This window comes from Lampetra planeri, chromosome 19, assembly GCF_965212315.1.
Source record: "Lampetra planeri chromosome 19, kcLamPlan1.2.h2, whole genome shotgun sequence".
NCBI classification, from domain to species: domain Eukaryota; kingdom Metazoa; phylum Chordata; class Hyperoartia; order Petromyzontiformes; family Petromyzontidae; genus Lampetra; species Lampetra planeri.
In genome coordinates, this window is record NC_136125.1 from 11,998,345 (window position 1) to 12,013,983 (window position 15,639).

Consider the following 15,639-nt stretch of genomic DNA (forward strand, 5'->3'; position numbering starts at 1 on the left):
AAAACCCCTTCGCGGCACCACGTCACCCACCCTTCAGGCAAACACCGTCACAAGGCAAGATAGAGTCGTTCTTGATTAACAATAATATTTATTGATTATGAATGTGGTCACTCATTAGATCATTGTGAATTGTGATGATTAATCGGTTGTTAAAGGGGGCATTCGGTGAAGCGTTCTTTTTTTCGCACTGCCGTTGTTGCCGAGCAACAACTTTCATTCTACATTGCCGTGGTTGAGACAGATATTTGCGTGGGGAGTAGCGGAGTGCATCGCTGTGAAGACCCCTCCTGCATGAATCGGGCATTGAGCCGTTGTACACTGAATATGTACACTGATTATGCACATTGAGCATGTACATTGAGTATGTTTCACCGTCTATTCTGTGAGGTGACCACAGTTGCTGCAGCCACGCTTTGTGCAGCAGATGCGGTTGAGGGTCGTGACCCCAGAATTTTCGCGTCTAACGTGAGTGGCGAGTGACATATGAACCGGTATTAGCGCTAACCCGGCTGATCGACCAAAGCATCTGTGAAAACGTGCTTTATAGCTAATCGGATTTCTCCAGTATGATACATTCTGATTCTGAAGTTTGGTAAAAGAACCTCCAAGACCCCCTCCCTCCCCACACTGGCACATGGTGCGTGGAGGGATACATTCATCAGTGAATGACAAATAGCTGTCATTATTTTACAGTTACCACCGATCAATTGTTAATATGATCACTGAATAGTTTATTGTCCATGTGGCAACTGAACGATAATAATTGTATTTATTTATTTATTCAGAAAAAAACACACTGGGTCTTAAAAATGTTTCTGGAGGGTCCTGCATTGTGATGTGTGGCCAACAACAATGGCACTGCATGTGTTTAGCTCTGCGAGAAAAGCAGAGGACCCAGTGGAAACCCGCGATGGACAGTGGGACAACATATAAACTGCACACAGGTGCAAAAGTGAGGAATCAAACCCATGTGTTTTTGCTGAGGGCAATTACCACTGAGTCACCCTACCGCCCTGATTGATCACTACCTTGATCACTAAATTGACGATTGTTGTTAAATTGGCCATAGTTGATGTCAAATGTGGTAACTGAGCAATTATTATTGACCACAAATTATGTGTTCATGACACCATACATATTTGATTGTTATCGTGGTCACTGAAAGGTTGAAAATATTGTTTATAGATTAGTTTATAATTGACGGTTAATGTGGCAATCAAGAACATGGCCAATGCCGACTATTTTTTTCTTCCCTTATTTGCCACATGGCTCAGTCAGCCTTCAGTAGCTGCCCTGGGCGTGGATATTGTTACAAGTGGTGTCTCTCAGATATCTCCCGACGGTGGAGTAAAGTGAGCGACGAGGTCAAGCTATTTTGGCTGAAAGATGGCCAAAGTTATGTTGGCCATCAAACAAATACGGTCACTGCATCGCGATGCGCTTTCAGATGCGCATCTGTGGCCGTCTGGAACGTTCTTCCTTCTGATATTAGGAAGCCACTGGAGCTATGCATTTTGAAATCATTATCTAGATTGGCAAACTCATTTCTTGATAGCTGCTTTTTGTGTTTAGTTTGTTGTCCTTCCCCCGCACCTCCGATTAGCACGGTTAGCAACGTACGGTGCGAAAGAAGTTCAACATACATACATACAGGTTGGGCTGCTTTAGGAAATATAAACTTGATCATGAAAAGCAGCATACCAATGTGCCTAAAAAATGCAGTTGCGACCTGAATGACATGTTACGCAATGTAGCCCAGCAACGTGGACGCTGACAATAAAAATGAAAACAAATATTGAAAAGAATTCACGTTTCGAGAAATGTTTTTCTTGTGTTGCAATCGAAACGTCGTGATTTGTTTTTATTTCTAACTACGTGACTTAACCGTAAGAACCAAAGAGTATGGATTCCTGCAGTCACGAAAGCTTCAAATCAAGATTCAATATTGAAAGTGTGCAAAGTAAACTAAGCAATTTTTAAAAATCAGATCAGGTAAGGCCCACTAAGCTAAGCTGCTTTGTTCAGAAGCGACCTGTCCATCACAAACGAGAGCTCAACGAAGTGGATTATCGCGTGGAAATCTATCTCAGCCAAATACCAGAGGTGGGACAAAGTCATTGTTATGCAAGTCCAAGTCGAGTCGCAAGTCATCAAATTCATGACTCGAGTCTGACTCGAGTCCAAGTCACATGACTCGAGTCCACATCTCATAGGTGGGACAAAGTCATTGTTATGCAAGTCCAAGTCGAGTCGCAAGTCATCAAATTCATGACTCGAGTCTGACTCGAGTCCAAGTCACATGACTCGAGTCCACACCTCTGCCAAATACTCTAAACGCGTGTTGTTTCCAAATGTGGCACCGTGAAAAATCCACGTGACCAGGGGGAGAGGGAGTCACTCAAAATGTTAAATATACAGCAGCAGGTGTCAGGGTGGGGATCGAACCCAGCCCAGGCGCGAGAGATAACGTCTCCTAGCCACCGTGGGATTACGAGAACCAGCAAGGGGAAGGCGTGGGATCAAGACGAGCAAGGCAGTCGTTTCGTGACGCCCCTTGTGCCTGCCCAAGCGAGCACGTGGCCACCTCTGCCAGGCACATTTGGCGTCATGGGGCAGCACGGATTCTGGGGTGGCCCGGTGGTCGAGACTATCAACGGAGTGGCAGCTCAAGGCTGGGCGGGGTGGTGGTGGGAACACACACACGCTCGAGAGGACGTCCACTCCGAGGAGTGATGGACTCGGGTCCTCATCCAGCAGTGGGTGGAGCACGCCCCTGGCGCGTCTCTCGGCCACGTGAAAGCCCAGCAGCGGGGACGTCACCGCCCATCGCCCGCTGACGTCACCGCTCGTCCGCGGACAAGGGGGCAAACACGTTACGTCACCGCGGGCTGTACCATTGTTGTCACTCGATAAAATGATCAACGCGCAGCAAACACGCTCGGAGTCTCGCGTAACATATAGAAGATCTAAACTATAAGATTAGTTATCGTTGAAAAAAAATCGATTCGTGTTGTTCGTTACGGGGGCGTTTATAATTCGTTATTGAGCACGAGCACCCCCCCCCCCGCGCGCGCGTGCGGGAGGGCGTTAATGGTTTCGCCCGACGCGTCACGTGGCTCGCTGCTGGGGGGTGGCGGGCGAGTTATTTAATTATTTCTCGCTGCTGTAACGACGACGGCTGCTGCGGGGAGGAGGAGGAGGCCGAGGAGGCGGCTTGAGGGAGAAGTTTTTCTGTTGTCCCCCCCGCCTCTCGCCTCGTACTTTTACGGCGCCGTCTTCCCCCATTTTACTTTAACCCAACCAAGCAAGCAACCCCAACACACACACGCACACAGCGTCATCGCCGGCGTCGTCTTCCTAAGGCCGACGTTGACTTGGAGGAGGAGGGGAGAGTGGACGAGTGGACGCCGCTCCGCTTCAAATTAACACATTTTTATTATCTTTTAAACCGGTCGGTGTCGGCGGCACCCCGTTGTTTGACAATGTCCACGCCCGCCAGAAGGCGTCTCATGCGCGACTTCAAGAGGTGAGGACAACGGAGAGAGAGATGAGGAGGAGGGTGATGATGATGAGGGGGGGAGGGAGAAGATGGCGGCCGACACGGGAGGTTTCTCGCTGCTGCCACCACCAATACCACCACCACCACTACTACACTACTACTATTCACACCACTACTATTCACACCACTACTATACACACTACTACTACACTACTACTATACACACCACTACTATACACACCACTACTACACTACTACTATACACACCACTACTATACACACCACTACTATACACACTACTACTATACACACCACTACTACACTACTACTATACACACCACTACTATACACACTACTACTACACTACTACTATACACACCACTACTATACACACCACTACTACACTACTACTATACACACCACTACTATACACACTACTACTACACTACTACTATACACACCACTACTATACACACCACTACTACACTACTACTATACACACCACTACTATACACACCACTACTATACACACCACTACTATACACACCACTACTATACACACCACTACTACACTACTAGTATACACACCACTACTACACCACTACTATACACACCACTACTATACACACCACTACTACACTACTACTATACACACCACTACTATACACACCACTACTATACACACCACTACTACACTACTACTATACACACCACTACTACACTACTACTATACACACCACTACTACACTACTACTATACACACCACTACTATACACACCACTACTACACTACTACTACACACACAACTACTACTATACACACACACCACTACACACACCACTACTACACACTACTACACACACCACTACTACACACAACACCACTACTACACACAACACCACTACTACACACACCACCACTACTACACACACCACCACTACTACACACACCACCACTACTACACACACTACTACTACACACACAACACCAATACTACACACACCACCACTACTACACACCACCACTACTACACACCACCACTACTATTACACAAACAAACCACTACTACACACACACCATAACCACTACTACTACACACCACCACTACTACACACACCACCACTACTACACACACACACCCCACTACTACTACACACACACCACTACTACTATTACACACACAAACCACTACACACCACCACTACTACACACACCACCACTACACACACCACCAGTACTACACACACCACCACTACTACACACCCACCACTACTACACACACCACCACTACTACACACCCACCACTACTACACACACACCACCACTACTACACACCCACCACTACTACACACACACACCACTACTACACACACACCACTACTACACGCACACCACTACTACTATACACCACTACTACTACACACACACCACCACTACTACTACACACACACCACCACTACTACACACACACACCACCACCACTACTACACACACACACCACCACTACTACACACACACCACCACTACTACACACACACCACCACTACTACACACACACCACCACTACTACACACACACCACCACCACTACTACACACACACCACCACCACTACTACACACACACCACCACTACTACACACACACCACCACCACTACTACACACACACCACCACCACTACTACACACCACTACTACTACACACCACCACTACTACACACACCACCACCACTACTACACACACACATAGGGGTCACGTCGACGACAGAGAATACGCGTTGTTTTGCCACTAGAACGCCGCTAGAACGCCGCTGCTTTACGGCGGCGAAACGCTGCGACGGGGACTTTGTGATTGTTGTGCCATTCGGGGGCTGGTTGGGGGGGGGGGGGCCGTGGTGGTACCGAGGCAGAGAAGGGCACCAGGGGAATGTTCACGTTCGTTCGTGCGCACGGTAGGAAGGGCGACTACCTTGTGTGACCGTGTTACAGGCCCGCCCGCCCGCCACCACCCTACTACGTCCGCCGCGTAAGCGATGCTTGTGGTGAGCCAAGCCGCCGTTGTTGGTGTGTTGTTGTCAGCGGGTACAACAGCAGCTGTAGGGCGGCCTGCGATGGTCGTGGCAGCAGCAGCAGGAGGGAGGAGTGCTGCCCTCGGGAGCTGCTGGCAGAGGGCACCAAATATGTTTTTGTTTTTGACGCGTGGCCATGGCATAAGTCACGATAAGATAGAGGGCCGAGATCCGTGTAATCGATTATTGTCCGATGAAAGCCAGACTTTTCCTAGTTGATGACACGAGATGAGTCGTGGTGATTGGCACGAGGGGTGCGGTGTGACCTGTGACAAGACACACCTAGTGGTTATTGAGATGTCTCTTTAACAAAAACACATTCTGTGGCAGTGATTATGATCCGTGAAATATAGAATTCAAATGGTATCTTTAAAGTCACTTAGAGCTTGCTAGGATATCAGGAGGCACTGTTATACGAGTGATGATTGTTATGACTTCCGTATAAGGCTTTATGCAGAGAAGAACTAGTGTACATTTGAGTAATGTACGGTAATGACATCCATTACTATTTGAACCATGTGCTTAAACCCACGAATAGTCATGGTTTTAATTAAAAGGACCGGTTGCTTAGGACTCGTGACAGGCTCCCGAATGCCTATATTTGAGATGTAACCACAACGTAAACACGTACTTAATATCCATCATATACATGACACAATTAGACTTGCTAATGCATTCTAATTTTACACCAACACATGCTAGAAGAATCGTACTTGTTATGACGCGGGCGGTCTCAACTTGAAGCAGAGGACATTAGCTTTAGTAATTTGCATGGGGCTCTGACACTAATATCATAAACAAATGTACGCGTCTTCTTAAACTGTATTGAACCTACTGTTGTACCATTACACCGCATACCTTTGTAACGAGAGGTAATATGACAGGAGGACATGCTTGGGTCAGAGGGCACCACATGTGAATCTTTCATATGTATTTTCGGATGTTACATTGCAATACTATCCATTGCTAAATAACTTAAACCCACTTTTGTAACAGTTTCAGCAGCGACTACTAAAAAATTCGAATTTTATAACGAGGTAAAGCAAAAAATCACAACGAGGCCTTGGCATAAACACTAATGTTGCAATGATAAACATTACAATGTTCATTATACCTTTGTAACCATAATTATAACTTCGTTACACATACAGACACTGTAATACTAAGGGGCTATGAGGACATTTAATTGGGGATATTAATATTTCACAGAAGCCCATGAGAAAAGCAAGAATGTGACAATGATATCCATGTTATATGTATACCAACAGTTATTACACCAACCACTGTATAATCACATGTTTCGGTGGTTTTGTTCATTGACTTGCTCCCGTCTTTGGAATGTGGAATTTCCCAGACTAGTTTATGGCTTACACAGGAGATTAGCAGCGTTGTATACTCATTCTTGGTAACTACTGGCTTTTAATTGTTGTAAAGAAAGGGGACACTGCAGTGCTAGAGGAAAGGGCAGTGAAGTTGTTTTTAATTGAGGCCATAATATAAACACTTGTATAATACATAGCAGTTTGCATTGTAACATTATTATACCATTTAATGCACTATTACAACTAATCCAAACATCTAAGGAGCCTCTGAGGACTTGAGGCAGTAGACACCAGTATTAATAGGGGCAATGCCTGACTAATACGAACATTACAATAATCACTAATATTCTTAAATCATTCACGCCTATTAATAAAACACCTTTCCATCAGAAATCAATACAACTCATGAAAATAGGAGGCTCTGAGGGCTTGTGACACCAACATTTAATATTTGATACGAGTCAATTACGATGCTAATATTACAATCAATCCTCGCGCCGCTCCAATACACCCCACCGTTGTAAAGGTTATGATCTGCCATAGCACTTGCTGTGGCACCAGCAACTTCTATAATAAGAGTTGTGCTAAGAGGGGTCTCCGATAACTTGTAACAGAGGACTGAAGTTAATATTAGGGATGAGTCAACGGCTGGATGGCCCATGGGACTGATATCTTGGCATCGCAGCACTACGTTGGCACCGCTGACATCCAGGGTATGAACGCAGGTATTGGCCGTTCGTGACTAAATTGTGTTTGCACACACAAAGTTGATGGACCGCAGAATCTACAAATGACGGCACACAAGAAACATTGAATTTGGTTTTACACATTGGCAAATTTCTAGCTGAGGAAAAAAGTCCGTTTGCGTGGTGGACATTATTTTCAGGTAACATTAAAGGTATGGCTCTAGCAAGGATAAAGATGTCAATGTAAGTGACATCAACATTCTTTTTGTGACTGTTTTGGCAATATGTTATACCAACAGGTGCACCGTTCTCTGCAAGAGTTCCAAATGGAGATATGCCATGATGTACGTGCCTTGATAGTCCAATTTGAATATAATTTGCAGGAAAAGCCTATAAGAATAGAGATTAGATATGCAGCCATGACACAACACTAATTACTGTTACTGCAGTTATGATGAACACACCATAATAAACACTGTTGGAGCATAGTATTACATCAGCAAAAGTTTATATACATCAGAAACATTTGCCCTCCGTGAGGCATTCCTGGGTAAACAAAGAATAATACCACAACCTTAGATGCGTTTAATTTCATCGAGTATAATTTCTGACATGACGGTTTCATCGATACTGGTAGGTCTTGTTCTTTGTTTATGTATAGTGTATGTTATCTGATCTTTACAATTATTGTCATACCATTTATCGGCAATTGTTATGGGTTTTTTATCCGTTATTTCTTTTGGGGCTCAAAGCGAATTCTACCATTGTTTTTTTTTTAGAAGTGTAAAGGTATTTGGAAATCGTTTTAGTTATACTGTACATTGTGCAACTCCAAAAACAATGCAAACCCAGGAAGTTGCAGTTGCAAAAACATACTGGAAGTTGTTGGCTACTGACCTTGTATGACTTGAGAGTCAATATGTTTGCAGTGACCCCAGCAACCTCCCTTCAGTCACCCCAACTGCTGAACTGGCTGTTTTCCGCACGTTGCTTTCTGCCCGCACGTACATTCTTCACGTGTTTTGAGCAGTGCAGCAAGACCGACGAATGCTTGAGCACCTCACCTGACACTTAGGTCGGCCACATTTCTAACAGCTCGTCGCTAAACGTTTTCGTGAAACGTTGTTTTCTCCAGGCTTCAGGAAGACCCCCCGGCAGGCGTGAGCGGAGCACCGACAGAAAACAACATAATGGTCTGGAATGCGGTTATATTTGGGTGGGTAAATAACACTCTCACTTTACGATGACACGCTTCTTACTCATACTATTTGGTGGTGATAGCTGCAAATGGCAGTTGATAATAATGTATTTCTCATTTAGCTGTAAATTGGCATGAGCGATGCTTTTTTTACCCATTAGTTTTGTCGTGTCTTGTAATCTCACAGCTAATTTAGTCAAACTTAATATCCAAATCACAAGCGTTTTCATGGTTCCAAATAACGTAAACCTTCACTAATATAAATGTAGTTTAATAAATGTGAGTATCATATGAATAATTCGGGCAGCTTCCAAGGTCAAACCAAGTGCTACTATTAATAAATATGTAAATATGCATTATTGCCTTCACATCCATTGATTTTTACATGCATTACGGATCGTGCGTCCGCTCGAACGTGTATCATTACAGTCATTTTCTTACTGTGTTGTTTTACAGGCCGGAAGGGACTCCTTTTGAAGATGGTGAGTGCCACACATTTATATGCTTGCTTGGCACAAGAGGCCAAACAGGTTCTCTCTCCGGAGCGGATTGGTAGAATCGTGCAGCCGAAACACAGCGTGTGAGCTGCATACCAAGCGCTCGGCTCGTGTCCTGAAACCCGACCGTGTATCAGAGTGATGGGAGGGAGTTAAGCTCATATCTGGTCAGTTGGTTAAGTTTCTTGTTTACCGCTGCGGCATGCAGGTGATCGTACCATGTAAAAATAAAGAAAATGCATTTTTACAGATTACTACAACAGACAGCACTCTACTGCACAAATGTAAAAAAAAATCACTTTTGTTTTTCAGGTACCTTCAAGCTGACGATTGAATTTACAGAGGAGTACCCAAACAAACCCCCAACAGTCAGATTTGTGTCAAAAATGTTTCATCCAAATGGTGAGCATGTGTATGACAATTCAAGTAAAATGTTTATCACGTTTGCCTTTTAATGGACACAATGCTTACTTTTACACAAGGGATGGGCATTGTATTTCACTATTTCCGTTCCAATGTGCAATAATGCCGCTATATGTTGGTATCTTTTGTCCAGTTAGAATGTGCTATATTTAAATGAACGGTCTGTTATGTCACAGTGTATGCGGATGGAAGCATATGTCTGGACATTCTTCAGAATCGCTGGAGCCCCACATATGACGTCTCTTCTATCCTCACATCTATTCAGGTCAGCAGTGAAACCCGTGTTGGATGTGAATACATCACACGTACTTTAGCATTTATTTGTGACCTCTGTTTGACCTTGAGTCTTTAATACAGTGAAAGTGGTGGTACAAAAAGCTAAACGGGTGATTTTTTTTTCCTTTACAATTGTCAGCTCCCATTTTTTGCTACTTTTGAGTGTCCACACCCAATACAAAAATTGTCAATTCCCACTAAACCTGCATGTTTAGCAAGACGGGCAAATTGATCGGCTCTTGGCGGCGTGTGCAGTCGTCGGCTGCACTGCTGACGGTATCTTAGCAGTGGTGGTCGGTGTCTCCTCTGCTGCTTTGCAGTCTCTACTGGATGAACCCAACCCAAACAGCCCCGCAAACAGCCAGGCTGCACAGCTGTACCAAGAAAACAAGCGCGAGTATGAGAAGAAGGTGTCGGCCATCGTGGAGCAGAGCTGGAAGGACTGCTGATGAGCGGCGAGGCGCGGCCAGCTACGAGGGGAGGGTCGCTTGCGACATTTAAAGTTGCATTTCCGTATTACTCGACATTCAAAAAGAAAAATACGGTGACAGTCGCGTCCCTGTGTAGTCCACTAACTTGTATGCAAAGTATAGAAGTGCAAACTCTTCATAAGCCCATGCTATATTTAAACATAACAAAAAAAGCATAAACGTACAGTCAATACAAAAAAATCATTTTTCGTTATTTATGTAAACTGCCCTTTGGTGGGATTTCTGCCGTGCTCATTTACACAATCACTGTCAGCTGAAACATTTTGTTGAAAAAAATGTGGATTTGGCGTTCAAAAAAAGAAAGAAATGTGCAGCAGTTGTGTTCGCATCCGTGATTGCTCAGAAGGGACGAATGATTTTGTCTGTTTGCTCTAAAGCCGCCGGTACTTGTTGGGATAAAAAAAAAACATTCTCTTTGTGATGTTTGATTTATTATTCCTTTTGCACTTGTAATTAAACTGTACATATTTCGCCACAACAATGTTTGCCCGTCGTCCTTTAAGGTATTGTCTCGTTACTTGATCTCACATGTGTGCGAGTATTTATAACCGTTAATGATAAAGGGTGACAGTATTGTAGCACATTTAAAGATAGCTGTGAGGCTGTTATGAAAATATTGGCACGTAAGGCATTGGCCTTGGTCTACACACTGCTGGTATGAGGCCCCTCCACAAGCCGTTTCCATTTCATGGTCCCGCGATACAACAATTGATCTGGCGCCTGCGCTTGAGCAATTTAATCTCCACTGTGGAAGTCTTGTAGGGCGTGTTCGCTCCTTTGCCAACAGTCATTAATCTCAATCACTCATTCCTTATCGCGACGTGGCCTTGCCAAGCCCGCCTGTAACTTGTCTCTTATATTCCCTCTGATCCGTACTTCCTCTTCAATCGTACATTTCACCATGCCTCGTGCACTTTTGAGCTTTTCCATTCGCCCATGCCCATATGCTCAATTTACCAAATAATACTGGTCGGAACCTCCTGGTTACACCAGCCCACGGGATTATTGTGTCCGTCGTGCAGGGAGGGGAGGGGCTGGCTGGGGAGGGGCTGGTCACCCCGTGGTGCCCTTATAAAACTCAACGTTTAACCTACTCACGCCGGCTTGTGCCCGCCCTCACAGTCGGGCATATTTGCGGAATACACCACGCCGCCGTTGACCCTGGCCATTGACCGAGCAACCCAACGTTCCTACCAGCTCCCTCCGCAGGAATGTGTTTTGTCATCGTCAGGGGTCTGCAACCGTTGCCGGCGCCTGGTATCGGTACTTATAACACGACAAACTTTCCATTATATTCGCGTTGCCAACAGTACATCAACCTGCTCTCCTCTGCCACTTTCATCATTGTGATCCCGCTCTGCCTGAAGCTACACGGGCTGTACATGCTCGTGGGTCGTCATTCTGTTTGTGTTTTACTTAAACAAGTGTCGCCGTCTCGGAGAGAACGGAGCATGATGCCGTCATTTTCTTGGGTTCAACCTGAATTGGCTTCATACTGTAAAAGCCACGGAATACGTGAATTATAAGTTACGAATTCACGCAGTGTTTTTTAACTATCTGACAATACTTCAAGTGGCGCTATTCCGTGACGAAAAGTCTGCACCTCGTTAAGCAAATGTGGCTGAATTAAAACGCAAGCACCAGGAGGAGGCCCATACAAGAGCTCGCAGTAATTCTAATGATGTAGACTTGAATTGCGTTGTCCATAGCTTCATTGGCCCCACGTCTTTTATTGTCCGGGTCTCCAACCTGCACCAAGCAGCGTGGTGGTCTGTGCAAAGGGGGGGGGGGCCTTCGTTCAACAGTGGGTTGAAAAAAAGTGCCGGACATTTAATGTGAGTATTGCTGGTAAGAGGTGACTTTAATATGTTTAAACTCTTTGGTTCTTTCGATAAAGTCACGTAGGTGAAACAAATAAACTCACGACGTTTCTGGCGCAACATATTTTTTTTATTTTCCACCTACGTGACTTTCCCGAAAGAACTAAAGAGTATGGATTCTTGCAGTCACGAAAACTTCAAATCTAGAATTTAAAATGTTTAATACAAACATGAACAAGTAAAATATATACGTCTGCTTGTTATCACTTCGGCTTCCGAGGCACGGGTATTAAATGAGTGCTGGGACGATACAAAGATTTAAAAACTCGTAACTATTTACTTGTTTGTGGTATATTAATCAGCCTCCCTTCAACAATCCTGCCTCCTGAAGGCAGGAACCCCCCCCCCCCCCTGAACAAACCCCACGTGACGCGAGAGGTGGATTGGCTGCCCCAAACTCCGCCCATTTTCCTCCCATCCACGTGGGCGCAACGGAAATTGCCCTTCGAACCCGATTCGCTGAGCAATGAAACCGACAGTCGTCGGCAGAGATAATCAATGACATCAACACAGTCCTCTAATTGTATAACCTGGCTAATCCGGTCATTATTCAATAACTGCCGAACGCGTCCATGCAGGTGATGACGCTGGTGGTTGTGGTGCGTGAATGTGCACGTGGAGTGTTGTTGTAAAGCCATTACGCTCTGTCACGCCGGGTTGAGTCAGGAGGTAGCGTGGCCGAGCGGTCTAAGGCGCTGGATTAAGGCTCCAGTCTCTTCGGAGGCGTGGGTTCAAATCCCACCGCTGCCAGGAATATTTTTTTTGGTGCTGCTTGTTTGTTAAAAATGTAATCGATTACATTGTCCATTCATCGCATCGGCTCAGTGATACACTTCACATCGTCAATCCGCAAAGCCCGAGTTGTTTCGGGTTTCTTCTGTTGCCACGCGGAGCTGGTGCAGCAGAAGCGCCGTGCTTATCGTGCTGCGGCTCGCCGTGTCCACGGGGCGGCGCTGTTGGAATTCTCAGAGGGCTACGCGAGCGGCGATCGTCTCCACTGCGGTCAAATTCCGCGCGCCTGGGGTCGTTCAAATCAAACGCCGCAGCAAGCTTGTCGCGCCGTGGGTCAGGCAGCGGGTACCTTGACCACCCTCTGGTGGCCAAAGCCACCTGACAACCACCATGTTTTGAACAACAGTAATAAACACATTCCTGCGACAGGAGCTGGTAGGAACGTTGGGTTGCTCGGTCAATGGCCAGGGTCAACGGCGGCGTGGTGTATTCCGCAAATATGCCCGACTGTGAGGGCGAGCACAAGCCGGCGTGAGTAGGTTAAACGTTGAGTTTTATAAGGGCACCACGGGGTGACCAGCCCCTCCCCACCCAGCCCCACCCCTCCCACCCCCACCCAGCCCCACCCTCCCCACCCAGCCCCTCCCCACCCAGCCCCTCCCCACCCAGCCCCACCCCTCCCATTTTTGGATGCACGACGGACGGACAATAATCCCTATGGGCTGGTGTAACCAGGAGGTTCCTACCGGTAATAACAACAACAAGAACCACTTCTTTAAAACGCGGTTTAAATTATTTTTTTTCTCATGAAAATCCTGAACGACGATGTAGATTCGGGCAAGAGGAGCCGCTATCTAGAATAGCCTCCGAGGTGAGACCGCGCGAGTACAAATCAAATATTGGGGCCCCTCCTGACCGATCGCCGAACCCCTGACAAGGTCGAGACTGCACCACTCAGTCAGCAAGGTGCGTGGTGGAGCGGTGGCGCAGTGGTTAGCGCACCGCGCTGTGGACCCGGCTACCTTTGCATTGTTTTTGCTTGTGTACAAAGTTGCTAAGCGCAGACGCAAAGGCGTAAAAACGTCAAGATGCGTGCGACACGACGCGAAGCGCTGTCAAGGGTAAAGACTTTTCTTGAACTGAGCAAGGGAATACGCAGGAACAGGAGTGTTGTGACCTGCAGTGTGGCTTGGTGGTCGGACACAGCAGGGATGGGATTAGGCAGTCCGCTCGACCAGAATCCTCAACATGGGTGGCTGAATCAGTGGGTCCTGCACCATAACTCGAGTGCAGAGAGGTTATGAACTGGCTGCTACATTCAAGTGTGATCCGATCACCCCCATTACTCCCACGGTGTGGGGAGGCTATCACCCTGCATCGGATTGACAGCGGGCTGTACATGATCATCATTCCAATTGTTCGTCAACAATTGCAGCAGGCTAAAGGATGAGTTGTTTCTCGTGAGAGCTCCGCCACCCTTCATATGGAGAATGGAAGCAGGCGTCGCCGCGTGTGTGGAGAGACGGACGTTCGCTCAACACGCGAAATGAGATACGAGAAATCGATGACCAAACAGTACGTCAGTCGTTTTACTCGATCGCACATCGCGAAATTGAGAACGTGATTTTCCCCGTTGGTCTACGGGCGTGTCCAGTACGACCAACGCACAGAGCCATCACTTTATTCACAGCATGGAACTCTTTAAAACGGTGACTGTTGCACTTTAGGATTATGACTTATGTAACATCTGTCATGTCCTTGCGTCGGGAAAGTCACGTTGACATTTTTTTTCCAGGAAGATCCTGCATTGTGGCGTTTGGCCAAATTCCACGAGAGAGTTAACGGTCTCGAATGGATCACGCCTCCTATTCGGGGTCCTTATCGGGCATCACGGCAAAGATTGCGGCAGCCAAAGGAACAGGCCCTCGAGGGCATCGACCGCGGAGACTGGTCGATCAAAAGCATCTCGCGCTCAAGAGCGAGATGCTACTGTTGCATCGCAGGGGGGGGGGAGGTGGCAGCTTGGAGGGGGCCTTCATGCAGCAGTGGATCGATACTGGAATGGTGGTGGTGATGATGATGGCATGTGGACGAAAACTGTAGAACCAGGATAAAGCCCACGCACGCAAGGGGATAGCGCGAACAAAGCTCTGCACGTTGACTCAATTGACCGCGGCACTGCCAACTGGCCCACCTGGCAACCACTTATCTGCTGGGAGTAATATAATGAGTATGGAAAAAAACCACGGCTTGATGTTTTTCTATCGGGGCTGAATCAGCATTGTTCAATTATCCTTCCGAGGAGGGTGCAAGCACGAGGGAATTGCGCGGGTTTTTCTAACAAAAATAATTAAATGCGTTGTAGATGATATCACGTTGGGACAAGCGACTGAAATGATGAGCCTACGTGTTAAACCTTCTGTCGTTACGTGTCGGTGTGTCCAACCGAGCGCTTTGGGTCGGCTCTACCAGCGACTGAGATTGTTTGCTTCGGACAGCAGGTGAAGTCAACGTCAAGGGGATGGTGACCGGGTGTAACGTGCGTCAATACAACCACATCCAGACACGT

The 15,639-nt window shown here is 46.5% G+C and overlaps 1 protein-coding gene and 1 non-coding gene across 2 annotated transcripts; both read left to right on the forward strand.

Annotated features, from left to right (window-relative positions):
• Positions 1-3,114: 3,114 nt before the first annotated feature.
• LOC144724132 (ubiquitin-conjugating enzyme E2 A) lies at positions 3,115-10,939 on the forward strand. The gene is made up of 6 exons (XM_078603033.1): positions 3,115-3,526; positions 8,709-8,789; positions 9,228-9,253; positions 9,581-9,670; positions 9,868-9,956; positions 10,288-10,939. Exons 1-6 carry the CDS (start codon positions 3,483-3,485, stop codon positions 10,414-10,416), a joined length of 459 nt encoding a protein of 152 aa, XP_078459159.1. The 5' UTR covers positions 3,115-3,482; the 3' UTR covers positions 10,417-10,939.
• A 2,067-nt stretch (positions 10,940-13,006) lies between these two features.
• On the forward strand, positions 13,007-13,088 carry TRNAL-AAG (transfer RNA leucine (anticodon AAG)). Its single transcript has one exon. It is a non-coding gene; the product is annotated as a tRNA-Leu (tRNA).
• Positions 13,089-15,639: the final 2,551 nt, after the last annotated feature.

What these genes read in the sequence shown, in the direction of transcription:
- LOC144724132 (XM_078603033.1), top strand. Translation starts at nt 3,483, where the DNA reads ATGTCCACGCCCGCCAGAAGGCGTCTCATGCGCGACTTCAAGAG. An exon ending in CTCATGCGCGACTTCAAGAG is followed by an intron (nt 3,527 to 8,708) that starts GTGAGGACAACG and finishes TGTTTTCTCCAG; the next exon opens with GCTTCAGGAAGACCCCCCGG. An exon ending in CTATCCTCACATCTATTCAG is followed by an intron (nt 9,957 to 10,287) that starts GTCAGCAGTGAA and finishes GCTGCTTTGCAG; the next exon opens with TCTCTACTGGATGAACCCAA.